General features: G+C 41.2%; 1 protein-coding gene across 1 annotated transcript in view; it reads left to right on the top strand.

The window, feature by feature from the left end:
• Positions 1-221: 221 nt before the first annotated feature.
• The window catches only part of ARHGAP18 (Rho GTPase activating protein 18), a 133,743-nt gene continuing 119,084 nt past the window's right edge, over positions 222-14,880 (top strand). Inside the window, 1 exon segment of the mRNA XM_032158904.2 lies at positions 222-402. Within this exon segment, the coding sequence (XP_032014795.1) occupies positions 290-402 (113 nt within the window). The 5' untranslated portion in view covers positions 222-289.

Here is a 14,880-nt window from a genome sequence, read left to right as displayed (position 1 = left end):
GATCAGACTAACTTGGGGGTGGGTGCAACCCGTCGCTTCCACCCTTCGCCTCCTTTAACCAAAGCCGCCCAGAGTGCAATTGCCCAGAGTTTAAACAATGCTGTGAGTTGCAGCTTCTAATTGGAGAGGCAGGAAGCCCTTCCCTGGACAGACCCCGCCCCTCCCCGTGTGAATCGCCAGCCTGCGGGGAGGAGCTGGCCAATGCTAATGAGCGAGTTGCCAGGCGAGACAGGAACTTCTTTCCCCTTCTCTGTGTCAGGATCGCAGAAATTATGTCCCTTTTCTCACCATGAGCTGGCTCTCCAGTTCCCAGGGAGTGGTGCTAACAGCCTACCACCCCAGCGGCAAGGACCAGGCCGTGGGGGACAGCCATGCAAAGGGAGGGGAGGAAGCCACCTCGAGGTAAGCCTTTGGAAGCTGAAAACAAAACAAAACCCTCTTACCTGCTCCAGGAAAAAAGTGACAGGGAAGTTGGCGTGGGGAGAAGGGAATTCCATCTGCACGTCGAGCCTAGGCTCATGCAGCAGCAGTAGCAACGTTTGGGGTGATTTTTATGTACTTTTCATCTCACCTAGTCCAAGTCTGAAATAACCCATATGATTACTGGTGAAGACGGAGAAGAAGGAACTGGGGAGAGGGCTATATGGGCTGTCAGACTAGCTATTTAGCAGGTGCATTTGCACATGCTGAAAGATCAAATAAGTCTATCTGAAACACTTCCTTTCCTATGAAATGGAATTCTTGAATGGGCTCAAGGCACTGCCACTGGAACTGTTCGCTGGGAAAGTCTGCCAAAAAGCAGGGAGGCTGTTCACTGTACTGTACAAGCTGTTGTTGTTAGAGTGTTTTTTTTCCCCCTCTCTTTGCTGAAAGCAAACCTCTTAGGCAAAAAGCCCAAGACACTGGCCTGTGGCAATATGTTTCACATTCTTTTGTGTATGTGGATTTTTTTTTCCCCAGGCTTTCAAAGAGGAGTTTTTGTCAGGAGATAGCACTCTGCTGCTGGAGTGAAATGTGGTTAATGTTAAATCACTTTATAGGCAGAGAGGGCAAATGTTCTATAGACCACCGAGGCGCAAAGGGTACCTTTCTCGCTATTTGTGTACTTTGTTCCGTTTTCCAAGGGCTTTTTTTTTCTTTCTCTTCTTAATGACCTTCTCACCAGCTGAACATTTTTACCTCCATCAAGATATAAATAGTAAATATTGGCCTAGAAGATTGCAAGAAGCAAATACTAACCTAATAGCCTAGAACACTAAATTAGTTATCGGTAAGCACATTTCCTCCTCAATGCTTAATGTGATAATAAAAACTTCTTTGTTCTTATGTGACTTACGCCTGTGCCTTAAGCTGAAATAATGCTGCCTTTCATTTGTTTTAAAATCCCCAAATATGAGGGAGGGAGAAAAATCAAAGGAATGGCTGTAATACTCAGTGTTAGACTCCCAGCTGACCGGAACTGTTTCTCACATAGCATCCACAGTATGTATTTCATTGAATGAATTCATTTCCAAAGATAAAAAAGATTTGCTGCTTGTGCCTTAGCTGTGTTACCATTTCATTTTCCATCATTTTAAATGACTTAATGTTAAATCATTAAATCAAGAGATCTTGAAGTGTTTTCATCCATTTTTCTGTAATATATTAGTAATCATTAAGCAGTAAAGCAGCCTGCAACACCAAACCCATACCCAACCATAACTTGGATTCCACATGTCAGTCAAAATTGCCAAAATTATACAAGCTCAAGACATTCTCCGACTTTAGGTTGAGATGGCCTGAGCACCTGCGCTGAATCTTGGATCTTGATTGTAAGAATGGAAAGGACCTTAAGGACTGTGAGTCCAAACCTCTCATTTTCACTAACCCCAGGGATCAGTTAAGTTTTTGGAAGGTCTGAAGTTCTAGGCCTTTGTCTGGGGCTGCATCTCCGGTTCTGGAGACTCATTATTCTGTGTTTGCAGTGTGGGTGGCCCATACCTGAGTGGGTTGAGAGAACAAGAGAGGATCAGATCATTCTCTGCCTAGGCTGAAGCAGAACCAAGAGGCACTAAGGTGGCAGGGTGGGCAGCTGCCCACACGGCAAGTGCCCTGTGTGGGGCCACAGCTCCAGGTGGGCTCCTTTGGTGGCTGTCATGTAGCCTGCCCATACCAGACCCAGCTTCCCACCACTGAATTAGTTCTAGGGATCGTTCCTGATATATATATATATATATTTTTTTCCGAGACGGAGTCTCGCTCTGTCGCCCAGGCTGGAGTGCAGTGGCACGATCTTGGCTCACTGCAAACTCCGCCTCCCGGGTTCACTCCATTCTCCTGCCTCAGCCTCTCCGAGTAGCTGGGACTACAGGCGCCCGCCACCACGCCCGGCTAATTTTTTGTATTTTTAGTAGAGATGGGCTTTCACCATGTTAGCCAGGATGGTTTCGATCTCCTGACCTCGTGATCCGCCCACCTCGGCCTCCCAAAGTGCTGGGATTACAAGCGTGAGCCACCTCGCCTGGCAACATCGTTCCTGATATTGACCGGAGAAGATGGGAGCCTGGTTTTGAGGGCAAGGAGGAAGGAGGGAGTAGGGCTAGTTTTCACTGGCTTTTACCCTTAAGGGCTAACAAATCAGATAAACTTGTTGTTGTTTTGGGAGACACCCTGTTTAGCCTGAAAGGATTGAGATACTGTAATTGCTATGGGGGAGGGGATGGATAGAAGGAAGGAGGATTTGAAGGTGGGATGGTGTCCCTGGCGACCACCTAAGAATGGTGATAGTGGTTTGGGGGCGGTGAACTGGGCTTTGGCTTTGGCTGGGTTGGTCAGGTGTTGTTTTAAGCCCTGGGAAGCTGCTCCAAGGTGCAAGGTTGATGGTTGATGCCTATTTAAAGAAGTTCTCCAAAAAGTAAAAACAAAACAAAACTCTTAAAAAGAGGCTACATTAGGCTGGGTGTGATGGCTCACACCTGTCATCTCAGCACTTTGGGGAAGCTGAGGTGGGTGGATTGCTTGAGCTCAGGAGTTAGAGACCAGCCTGGGCAAAAAAAAAGACCCCCGCCCCCACAGCTCTACCAAAAATACAAAAAAAAAAACCAAAAAAAAACCCACAAACAAACTAGAAATGGTAGCGCATGCCTGTGGTCCCAGCTACTCAGGAGGCTGAGGTAGGAGGATCACTTGAGGCTGGTGGGGCAGAGATTGTAGTGAGCTGAGATCACGCCACTGCACTCCAGCCTGGGTGAGGGATTGAGACCCTGTCTCAAAAATAAATAAATAAATAAATAAATAAATAATAAAAGCTAAATTAGATTCTGCATTTCCTCCTACCCATTTAAAAGTTATAGGAGAGAGCACGGAAGTATAACTTTTCTTATCACAAGATTTTGTCTGTAAATAATATGTCCTTTGAAATATTTAATCCAATATTTAGTTCATGAGATGAATTCATGTCTTTATAATGTCATTTATATGTATGTATATGTATAACTTAGCGTATTTACTGAAAAGTGTTTTTTTTTTTTGAGATGGAGTTTTGCTTTTGTTGCTCAGGCTGGAGCACAATGGCGCGATCTTGGCTCACCACAACCTCTGCCTCCCAGGTTCAAGCTATTCTCCTGCCTCAGCCTCCATAGTAGCTGGGACCACAGGTATGCACCACCATGCCTGGCTAATTTTGTATTTTTTTTTTAATGGAGTCGGGGTTTCTTCATGTTGGTCAGGTTGGTCTCAAACTCCCGACTTCAGGTGATCTGCCCACCTTGGCCTCCCAAAGTGCTGGGATTACAGGCGTGAGCCACTGCGCCCAGCCTGAAAGTGTTTGATTTTTAGCCTAGCCGTACCAAGTCTTTTTTTTTTTTTTGAGACAGTCTTACTCTGTCACCCTGGCTGGAATGCCATGGTGAGATCTGAGCTCACTGCCACCTCCGTCTCCCAGGCTCAAGCAATTCTCCTGCTTCAGCCTCCCAAGCAGCTGGGATTACAGGTGAATGCCACCACCCCTGGCTAATTTTTGTATTTTTAGTAGAGACGGGGTTTCACCATGTTGACCAGGCTGGTCTCGAACTCCTGACCTCAGATGATCTGCCCACCTCATCATCCCAAAGTGCCGAGATTACAGGCATGAGCCACTGCATCCGGCTCCAAGTCCTTTTTTATTACCATTTGGTCTTTTGAAAAGCTGGGGTAGTAGGGAATTAATATTTTTGGAAGTAATTTGTTAGCTAAATTTTCTCCATTCCATTATCCCTCTTTATCAGAAAACATTCATTGAATGTCAAATTAAGGAATTCCTCCCACTCCTGGTAAGAGCCTCTCCCTTTGTAGAATCCTGTTTTTCTTTTGTGTGTTTCCTCCTCAAAACATGAGGATTTGAAGAAATATGTTAACATTAGTTGTTATGGCTGACTTGTACGCAGTTGAATGTTTCCAAAGGAAACCACTTTTTATGAGTAGCTATATTTATAAGACTTTGTTTATGTGTTTTTCAAGCAGCTTAATATTTACTTTTGAAAATAATTTTTAGGCCGGGCGCAGTGGCTCATGCTTGTAATCCCAGCACTTTGGGAGGCCGAGGCGGGCAGATCACGAGGTCAGGAGATCGAGACCACGGTGAAACCCCGTCTCTACTAAAAATACAAAAAGTTAGCTGGGCGTGGTGGCGGGCGCCTGTAGTCCCAGCTACTCGGAGAGGCTGAGGCAGGAGAATGGCGTGAACCCGGGAGGCGGAGCTTGCAGTGAGCTGAGATCTTGCCACTGCACTCCAGCCTGGGCGACAGAGCGAGACTCCGTCTCAAAAAAAAAAAAAGAAAATAATTTTTTCAAAGAATATTGCATTTTGTCTATTCTTACTGTTCTCTCTTGACTTTCCCATTTTAAGAGAAATGGTTGTTTGCTTTGTATATTTTTTGCTAATATTTTAATATGAATGTCAAGTAACCTTTTTTATTGGGTCTTTTAATTCCTTAGCTACCTAAATGGACTGATGAGTGAGATATTTCTATGCCTTCTCTGAATAAATGTATGGCATTCATCATGTAAGGTCTTGTTGACCCAACTTGCCATTGGTATTGGGTCGGCAGAACCAAGAGGCACTATACAGGGGTGAAACCCTGGGTTCTGGGGCCAACCTGTCTGGGGTCACATCCCAGCTCTCTCATTCATTAGCAGTGTGACCTTGGAGGAGTTATCTCTCTACCCATAAATTGAACTTCATAATATTCCTCACCTCATTAAGACAGCTGAGTTGGATGACCTCTGTCAAGCCCATAGAAGAGTGTCTGGTTTGTAGCTAGCTGCTACTTTCCTTAATACTAGGTAAAGAAAAGGAAAGAAAGGATTGAGTTTTGCAGGATATAGAATATTCTCCCTTGTTTCAGAAGTGTTTTTCTGAATATTATTTTGTTATGTGTGAAAAAACCTGGGCATTATCCATATGCTTAAAAAATGACATATTTGAGAATGAACCATAATGTAAAAGTTTAGGCCTTTGAAGTTTGAAAGACCTTGGAAATATCATCTTGATCCATAGCACCATTTATGATTTGAACTGGTAACAATTGCCTATACCAGGCCTTTCTTGGGGGTATTGATGGGCATTGAGGTCTGCAAATATTGACTCTATGGCAAGATAGGATGTGGGTGGATCCTCTTTTGGCAGCTGGACTCACTCCTGTCTCCATGCTTCCTTCCTCTGCTTTAAGAACTACTACTGCCCAGCATGCCAAATGGAAGAGGGCTATCATCTTCATAAGCTTATCTCAGCTCTTGACTTGTTCATGTCTCACCCATTCCTTGGTTCTGCAAGCATATTCATTCAGTCATTCCACATATAAGAGCTCTCTCTTACTGTGTATCAGGCAGTTGTTTAAATACTGGGGTTGTAATGGAGGGAAATAAACCAGACAAACATCTGGGTGCAGGGAGGGTAGCCTGGAGGAGAAAATAAAGACCTGAGCAGGTGACAGGTGAGCCCCAAAATATCTGGAGGCAAGAATTAGAAGAAGAGCTTTTAAGGCAGGTAGTAGGTAGAGAGTGTAGAAGCCATAAGCCTAGGTAGAGTAAGTCTGAAACCAAGTACCCAGAGAGCAAAGAGCCCTGTATGACTGCAGGGGTCAGGGTAAGGAAGAGGGAGGAAGAAGAAACCAAGGTGGGAGTTGATAAACTTATAGAACATTTGAGGACTTGAGTATTTGCTGAAAGTAAGATGGGAAGCCATTGAGGGAGTGGGTTTTGAGCAGTGGAAGAAGAGAGCACATTTAAAAGTTCCCTCTGGCTGTTATTATTGATTATAGAGGGTAGAAGCAGTGGTACTGCTCAATAGGCTAAGGCGGTGGTGGTTTGGGCCAGGGTTTCAGTTGTTTTAGTAACGAACGGGGTGAGCAGCGGAGTCTTTTGACATTAGGGCCTGTAGGAGATGGACAAATGAGGATATCCGAAGATTGTTGCAAGGTTTTTGCCCTAAGAAACTTGTAATGTTAAAGTGATCATTAATTTAGATAGGGAGGACTTGCAGAGGGGCATAAGGGGGCTGGGGTAAGTTGAGCAAGACATGAAGCTCAGTTTTTTTTTTTTTTTTCCCGATACTGAGTCTTGCTGTGTCACCCAGGTTGGAGTGCAGTGGGGTAATCTTGGCACACTGCAGCCTCCACCTCCCGGGTTCAAGCGATTCTCATGCCTCAGGCTCCCCAGTAGCTGGGATTACAGGTGCCTGCTACCATGCCTGGCTAATTTTTGTATTTTTAGTGAAGATGGGCTTTCACTATGTTGGCCAGGTTGGTCTTGAACTCCTGACCTCACGATCTGCCTGCCTCGGCCTCCCAAAGTGCGGGGATTATAGGCGTGAGCCACTGCTCCCTGCCTTAATTTCACATTTTTAAAAGGAGATCAGATTTGTCCAGTTAATCTTTTTGAACAGGCTATAGTACATCCCCAGGCAGCTTATGATTTGGCTTGTTCTGGATCTTTTTAGAAAAGCAGGGTCTGTGGGTAGGGAGATTCCTGGATAAAGGATGTGGCATCTTTGCTAAGATATTTAGGACATAACACATTTATCTGTTTCCTCATTTATGAAATCATATTGTGTAGTGATGCCCTTCCTGCTTCATAAAGTTAATCATGAAGATCAAATGTGCGACATTTGAGAATGTTAAAAAATTATGCAGATGAACATTATTACTAAATCCTTTTCTGTACCGTATCTTAAAATTTCCCCAGACATTTCACTTCATTTCACTTAACCAGAGTTGTCATACTAAACTTTTGAGTTTAATTTGAATTTTACTTTTTTGTTATATACTCAGATGTAAGTTCATTGAGGGTGGGAACTTTGCCTGTCTTTTTTTTTTTTTTTAAGGGAGGGGTGTTCCTTTATACCTAAGCCTTGGCAAAGTGCTTAGTTCACTTTAGGCAGTTACTAAAAGATTGAATGAATGAATGAGTGTGAGCAGGAGGAGGCGTAGTGATTGCATACACAGATTTTGGAGCTAGATTGCCTGGGTTGAAGTCCTACTTCTTTCATGTAGTAGCTTGTGACTCTGGGCTATTTAATGTTTCAGGGCCTCAATTTTTTTGTTTCCTTCTGCACACTGGGAATAATAATACCTAACTCAAGAGTTATTTTAAGGATTGACTGAGTCAACATATGTAACATACTTACATGAGTGCTTGACATAAAGTTCATGTTTTCGATGATGATAAAGGGTAGTCAGACTGTTACCTGTTGGTGAATTAATTTGGAAATAGTATAGGAAAGCATTGTTGTGATTAATTTGTAAGTCATTTGGGAAATGAATGTTTGCTTCTAATGCATATGCAGTTTAATGCCTTTATTTTAAAACTAATAGTGGGATAAGTTATATAAATAGCTCACATTATTTTAAATACTACATTTAATATCCAAAACGTACCTTAAAAAGTGTTTAAAGGTATTGAACTCTTGTTAGGCCCAGGTGACTGTTTTGAATAGCTTTAATGCTTCAGTTTGGGTAGCTATGAAGTTGCAGAGTGTTTGTTACTCTTAGATGGAAAATCATGTAGTGTAGAGCTAGGAAAAGTTATTTGCACATGTTCCTCAAAGAGCAAATTGACTTTAGGTTATCTGAATACTTGCAGGTAAAAGTACCAATGTATCATTAGAGATAAAGTATTTGAGAAAAGAATAATTGTTATACTTTTGTGCCCTTAAAAGTTATTTATATAAAACAGCTGTTCTTGATTAGGCTATTCTCATAACCAAGAAGTGATGTCTCATGGGGCAGAGTTCAGCTGAATGTTTATCTGTGGCACAGATCTGGGGGATGTGTTCCCTTCACCCAGTTCTTCTTAAGCTCTGTGCCCCATCTCCTTCCTATTTAGTATGAAAATTTGAAAACTGTACTGTTAGTTTTTCTCCTCATCTATAGAATACATAATAAACTTGCTTACATGCTCCAGGCTGTAGGCTAGGAAGCTATGCCCTCCTAGTCGGTTCTCCAGTTCCTCCCTACACCTGCATTTCAAGTTCTTATCAACACAGTAGTTCCTGCTTACAAAAGGCTCCTAAGAGCAGGCTGCTTTGCTTCCACCTCTAAGAGACTGGGAACTTTTTTGGTGGGTGTGGACGTAACTAGCGAAAGGATGAACTAGAGGGGAGGATAGAGCTGTATGCAATTAGAAATGCAGAAGCCATTTTTCCTAGGGGAAAAATAACAAAAATGATATTTAAATTCCATAGAGATATTTATTCTATAATTCTACCACATTATGGATTAATTTCTTTTTACTAGCCAGAAAACGTAAAACAGCATTTATTTGTAGCACCATTGCTGTAGGAAAATGGATTCCAAGTTCCCAACTACAGGTTTAGAAATAAACTTTTCCAACCCAAATAAAATCTTCAACTAAGTTGGGGGTTTCTGTTATTTCTTTGTTGCCTCTCCAGACTTTTGTGATCTGAGATGTAAAAGTTCTGATTTTTTTCTGCTTCTAGTTTTATCTTACTTTAGTACAATGTCCTTCCCCAGGCACATGGGAGCTTTGTATACTCCAATAAATATGGCTTTGTCTCCTAAACATGTGCCTGTCTTCTATTAGGGATTATGTACTTGTCTACATTTGTCATTGATTTGGGAATATTTAGGAAGGTGGAAAATGACATATATTCTTGTGACTTTAGATGAATCAGATTATAACTGTATAATGTAATTAATTTAGTAAAGTAAGAAGTGCTTTGGCTGGGTGTGGTGGCTCATGCCTGTAAATCCCAGCACTTTGGGAGGCCGAGGTTGGTGGATCGCAAGGTCAGGAGTTCGAGACCAGCCTGGCCAATATGGTGAAACCCTATCTCTACTAAAAATACAAAAATTAGCCAGGCGTTAGGCCGGGTGCGTGGCTCACGCCTGTAATCCCAGCACTTTGGGATGCCAAGGCGGGTGGATCACCTGAGGTCAGTGGTTCAAGACCAGCCTGGCCAACATGGCGAAACCCTGTCTCTACTAAAAATAAAAAAATTAGTCTGGCATGGTGGTGCATGTCTGTAATCCCAGCTACTCGGGAGGCTGAGGCAGGAGAATTGCTTGAACCCATTAGGCAGAGGTTGCAGTGAGCCGAGATTGCCATTGCACTCCAGCTTGGGTGACAAGAACAAAACTCCGTCTCAAAAAACAAACAAAAAAAAAACAGAAAACTGGGCATGGTGGTACACGCTACTCAGGAGGCTGAGGCAGGAGAATCACTTGAACCCCGAAACGGAGGTTGAAGTTAGCCAAGATCATGTTACTGCACTCTAGCCTGGGTGAAAGAGCAAGACTCTGTCCCCCACCCCGCCAAAAAAAAAAAAAAAAAAAAAAAAAAAAGTGCTTTAACACCATGCTGCTATAAAATTAGAATTCCGTTGAAAAATCTTGCAATTCACACTAACAAGAATTTTGAAATTTTGGTGGTTTGGCTGTAGAGATCTGGCTTATTTCTGAATGCTGACTGTCAGATACCATCTATATTTGAGGAAAATAATAGGAATTATTGATTGAACAGCATAAAATTAAAATCATACTTAGAGATTTGGGTAACTCAGAAAGGCTTTAAGGACATGTAAATATGGGATATCTTAAATTTTAAATTATTTTTTGAAAATGAATACACGTTTTAACTAAACAACAGTGAAGGTCTTTGCTAGGTACAAATGATAAACCTAGAAAAAAATACATGTACAAATTCCTGCTCTGAAGGAGCTTGCAGTACAACTCAATTGGGTTCTAAAACAACTTTTTTAGTATCATATTTAGGAAGTCTTGCATGGTTCTTTCTTTTGAGGAATAAAACTTTCAAAGAATTTGTTGTCAAGTAATTGAGTTTAAGTTTGAGTAAGAAAAGGTTAGTTGGTAACTGAAAGTTGAAAGCAGCTCAGGCTATTTATAGGTGGGCTAGAAACATGTAACTCGATCAACGTATTCTATAATTAATGTTTTTACTAAGGTTACTAAGTGTGTGCCTGTTCATTTCTCATTGTCCAAATAATACAAAGTTATGGTATATCATCTGATAGAATATTTCTAGGTGAAATTAGGAGTAAATGTATATAGTGTCTTTTTTAAAGATAAATTATTGGTTGTTAACTTTTTATTTATTATTGAAAATGGGGTGTATTTTATTTTATTTTATTTTTTTGAGACGGCGTCTCGCTCTGTCACCCAGGCTGGAGTGCAATGGCGTGATCTTGGCTCACTGCAACCTCCGCCTCCCGGGTTCAAGCGATTCTCCTGCCTCAGCCTCCCAAGTAGCTGGGACTACAGGTGCCCGCCACCATACCCAGCTAATTTTTATACTTTTAATAGAGACGGGGTTTCACCGTGTTGGCCAGGATGGTCTCGATCTCTTGACCTTGTGATCCGCCCGCGTCGGCCTCCCAAAGTGCTGGGATTACAGGCGTGAACCACCACGCCCAGCCGAAAATGGGAATGTATTTTAATGTTTCCAGACTGAATTTCTTTGGAATTACAGCATTTCTGAATTATTTTCTATTATAGTGTAATCACACAGTGTCATCACACTGGATATATTTAGGCAATTGTATAAGTGCATTATTAATCCTTTGCCTCCTCTTATTTTCTTAGAACAAGGTTTATTTACAGAGGAATCAATAGAGGCCTGGCAAGTAGTAAATGAATGAAGTGGATGACTAGAAATTGCAGGCCTCAGAAAAATGTGGGTTTTGGTAGAAAACGTCAGCTAGAATTTCCAAAACACTGACTAAGAAAAAAAAAAAAAATCCCATCTGCAGGATGGATCTGACCCAGGCACTATCAGTGTGTGACCCCTATCCTGAAGGAGAAGGTGGTGGTTTCAGTTGTCTATTGCTGTGAAACATATCATTCCAAAACTTAGGGGCTAAAAATACCAGTTTTCTTTTCTGATTCTGGAGGATCACAATCAAGTTCTTTCTTGGGCTTTATCATGCAAGATGGGCTAGGGTGGGGTCATCAGAGGCTTCTTCATGTACACCTTTGGCACTTGTGCTGGTTGGTTATCTCTTGGATTTCTCCTCTTGCATTTTCTGGATGGCTTGGGCTCCCTGATAGTACGGCAGTAGCCAAGTAATCAGACTTCTGACATTCTTGCAGGTTTACCCCAGAGCGAGGATTTTGAGAAGTCTAGGAGGAAGCTACCAGGCTTCTCATGACCTCAGAAGTTACTCATTGTCACTTGGCTGTGTTCTATTGGCCAATTAATCATAGGCCAACCTAGATTTCAGTGGATGGAGGAATAAGATACACTTCTCAACGAGGGAATGGCTTGCACACAGAGGGAGGGGAAGGAGTTGATTGTGGTTATCTTTGGTGAAAAGCTACCCAGATGTCATTCCAGTCTCTTTGTATCTGGCCTTACCTGCCTTTCCTGATCTTCTTGCTTGCTTCTCTTATACAGAATCCCCTGTACCCTGGAGCTTGCTTTAAAATCTCCATCTGTATATAAATGCATATCCTATGTGCATTTATCTCTTAGCCTTGCTTTTTTGGTAACTTTATATTGGATAATCTTTTTGTTCATCACGAACATAAATGCCTCATGCAGGGGCCCGGTATTATTCCTTATCCTAAGCACTATATAGATTCAATTCCCCCTATATAATAGAACTCAACTATATTTGTGAATTGATTGATATTTGATACTTTAGAAGGATTGGGCATTTACTGTTTGCAGGACACTTTATTATACAGCCTTTTTTTCCCCCTGCTAAAAATTATGCTTGATTCTCAGAAATGTTTTCCAAAAAGTATGTAAATTTAGATTTTAGGTACAAGTGCCAGTTTGAATTTGGGAAGAATAGAGTACTGAGAAACGAGACACTCTTTTAAAGAACCTGACAGGGTCTATAGGAAGTTCTTGTGAAATGGTAGCTAGCTGTTATTCTGTGTAGTGTAATAAATTAAGCTGCTGCCTTCATTTGTTGGCAGCCAAGTTGCCAAAGGCCCTTGTTTGTTTACATCCAGTGATATTTACTCTAAGGGACTATTGGACACAGATGCAGTATTTTAGAGTACTATTTTTTTGAGATCACATGTTACATGTGAAAAACATCCCAGAGGCTATATGAAAATTAATTGCGAGTATTTGAGTTGCTTGGTTTTTCTAATCCCAGTACAGTAGTTACATTTAGCAGTCATCTAATAACTGTTATCATTGAGACTTCACATACTTAAATAGCATCAGTGTAGGATTTCCTTTCTTTCTTGTTTAGAAACTTTCACTTCACTATATTTACTACTAAACTCTATTTGCTTCTTGCCACACTTCAAAGAAAGGGAGAAGATACGTGACTAGGAAGCCCTCTGAGCTGTAGGTGGGTGGGACGGGTGGTGGACAATGTTTTTCCCTTAAATGAGGGAACTTTCTTTTAACAGTACTTTAAGATAAGAACATGTTTATATTTCTCTTTTTTTTTTTTTTTTTTTTTTGAGACGGAGTCTCGCTCTGTCACCCAGGCTGGAGTGCAGTGGCGCGATCTCGGTTTACTGCAAGCTCCGCCTCCTGGGTTCACGCCATTCTCCTGCCTCAGCCTCTCCGAGTAGCTGGGACTACAGGCGCCCGCCACCACGCCCGGCTAATTTTTTGTATTTTTTAGTAGAGACGGGGTTTCACCGTGGTCTCGATCTCCTGACCTCGTGATCCGCCCGCCTCGGCCTCCCAAAGTGCTGGGATTACAAGCGTGAGCCACCGCACCCGGCCTTATGTTTATATTTCTTTAAAATACTTTGTATCTTCAGCTTAGGACTGCCACTGTTTTTGTGGGGACTTAATGCATAAATTTAAATCATTTGTCTGTAGAAATGATGAGATGCTTTGTCAGATCACTTAATTGCTAAGATTTCAGTGTAATTTAGGGAAATAAACCTTCACTAATTTTCCCATCCCCTATGTTATAGATTGAAAATTGTGTCATCTCCATTTTGCAGGGAGAGGAAAAAGACTAATCCCTTTTTAAACTTAGCTTGAAGCCTGAGGCTTGAAGGCAAAGTCCAGGGTAGCAGCTCTTAAAATGAAAGGCCCATTCTTATAGCTATTTACACATCTCAGGAGAGACTAATACTTTGTTAATCCGCTTAAAGCAAATTTTCTTCCATAAATTGGGTTTAGATCCCTGTTTCCAAAATTGTATGTTGGACACTGTTAACAGGTGTTCCATTAAAAAGAGTTTTGTGGTTCAATATTTTGGTGTAAACAAAGTTTACTGCAGTTAGCAAGCGATGAGTTTCTGGGGAAAAAAAATAGTTTACTGCAGGACTTCTTGTAGCATATAATATCCTGGTGAATATTTTGAATCTCTAAAAGAGAGATGCAGAGAGAGATGCAGAGACTTTGTAGCAAGTAGCATATTCCGAATTTTTTTTTACCCAGGAGCCATTATTTATTTATTTATTTTTTTGCAGAATAGTTATTACCATTGTTCCAGGGAACACAATTTGTGAAATTCCCAAACATGGCTGTCTCTTTATATGTGGAAAAATGTTAAAAATTGTACATTTTGGAATTAGATATTTTAGGTTTTTTTGTAATAGTCGCAGTTGTTAATCTTTTGTAGCTGTCTTTCTTGTGCTTGCTACCATATGCTTTACAGATATTGACATGCTCTGCAGAATCTCCACCTTGGTGAATTTATTTCCATAGTAAGAATATTTCTTTTTAATACTTAAGCTGCATAGAACACAAGTCTTTCAGCAAAACATCTTTTACTTAATATCTTCTATAGAGAAAATTTATATTTATGTCTTCAAACCCAATAAAACATTTTAACCTAAATGTGGGGGAAATATCTCGTGACATGTTGAAAACATACACAGTGTCAGCTAAGAGGATATATATGCCACTGTCACTGCCTAGAAGCAAGTCATAATCTTACTAATTGGTCTTCAGTTAATAGCATTTTAAGCATTTTGTATTCCAACATGATAGTTTCTTTATTCGACATGGGAGTTTTGTTGTGTATGTTTTAGAAACTGGTTGAGTGTCTTGGGTAGATGTGTTACAAGTTTTTCCATTTAAAAGTGGCACAGTTTCAGCGTTTTCTTGCAGAAAATTGATTTTGAGGTAAGGATCACTGCCACTGAGTTGGAGAGGCTATCTTACCTCATTTAATCCTCATAGCAACCCATTCAGGCTGGTGGTATTATCCTCATTTTACTGATGATGAAACAGAAGCACAGAGGTAAAGTAACCTGCCCAAGGTCACACTGCTATTGGCAGGGCTGAGATTTAGACCTAGGCAATTTGTTGTCAGGGTCTTTACCACTGTGCCATTCAGAAAAATTATTTTGTTTCTATCTTTTGTGAACCGAATGCTATTTCTTCAAGTGTATACAGAGCAAGTTAAAAGTACAAGGGAATGTTTGCCTGTCTGGTAGTTTGTGTTTGTTTTTGTAA

Source organism: Hylobates moloch, unplaced genomic scaffold (genome assembly GCF_009828535.3).
Source record: "Hylobates moloch isolate HMO894 unplaced genomic scaffold, HMol_V3 SCAFFOLD_2, whole genome shotgun sequence".
In the NCBI taxonomy this organism is placed as follows: domain Eukaryota; kingdom Metazoa; phylum Chordata; class Mammalia; order Primates; family Hylobatidae; genus Hylobates; species Hylobates moloch.
The sequence above is the reverse complement of the archived record's forward strand: the minus strand, read 5'-3'. Positions and strand labels throughout refer to the sequence as shown.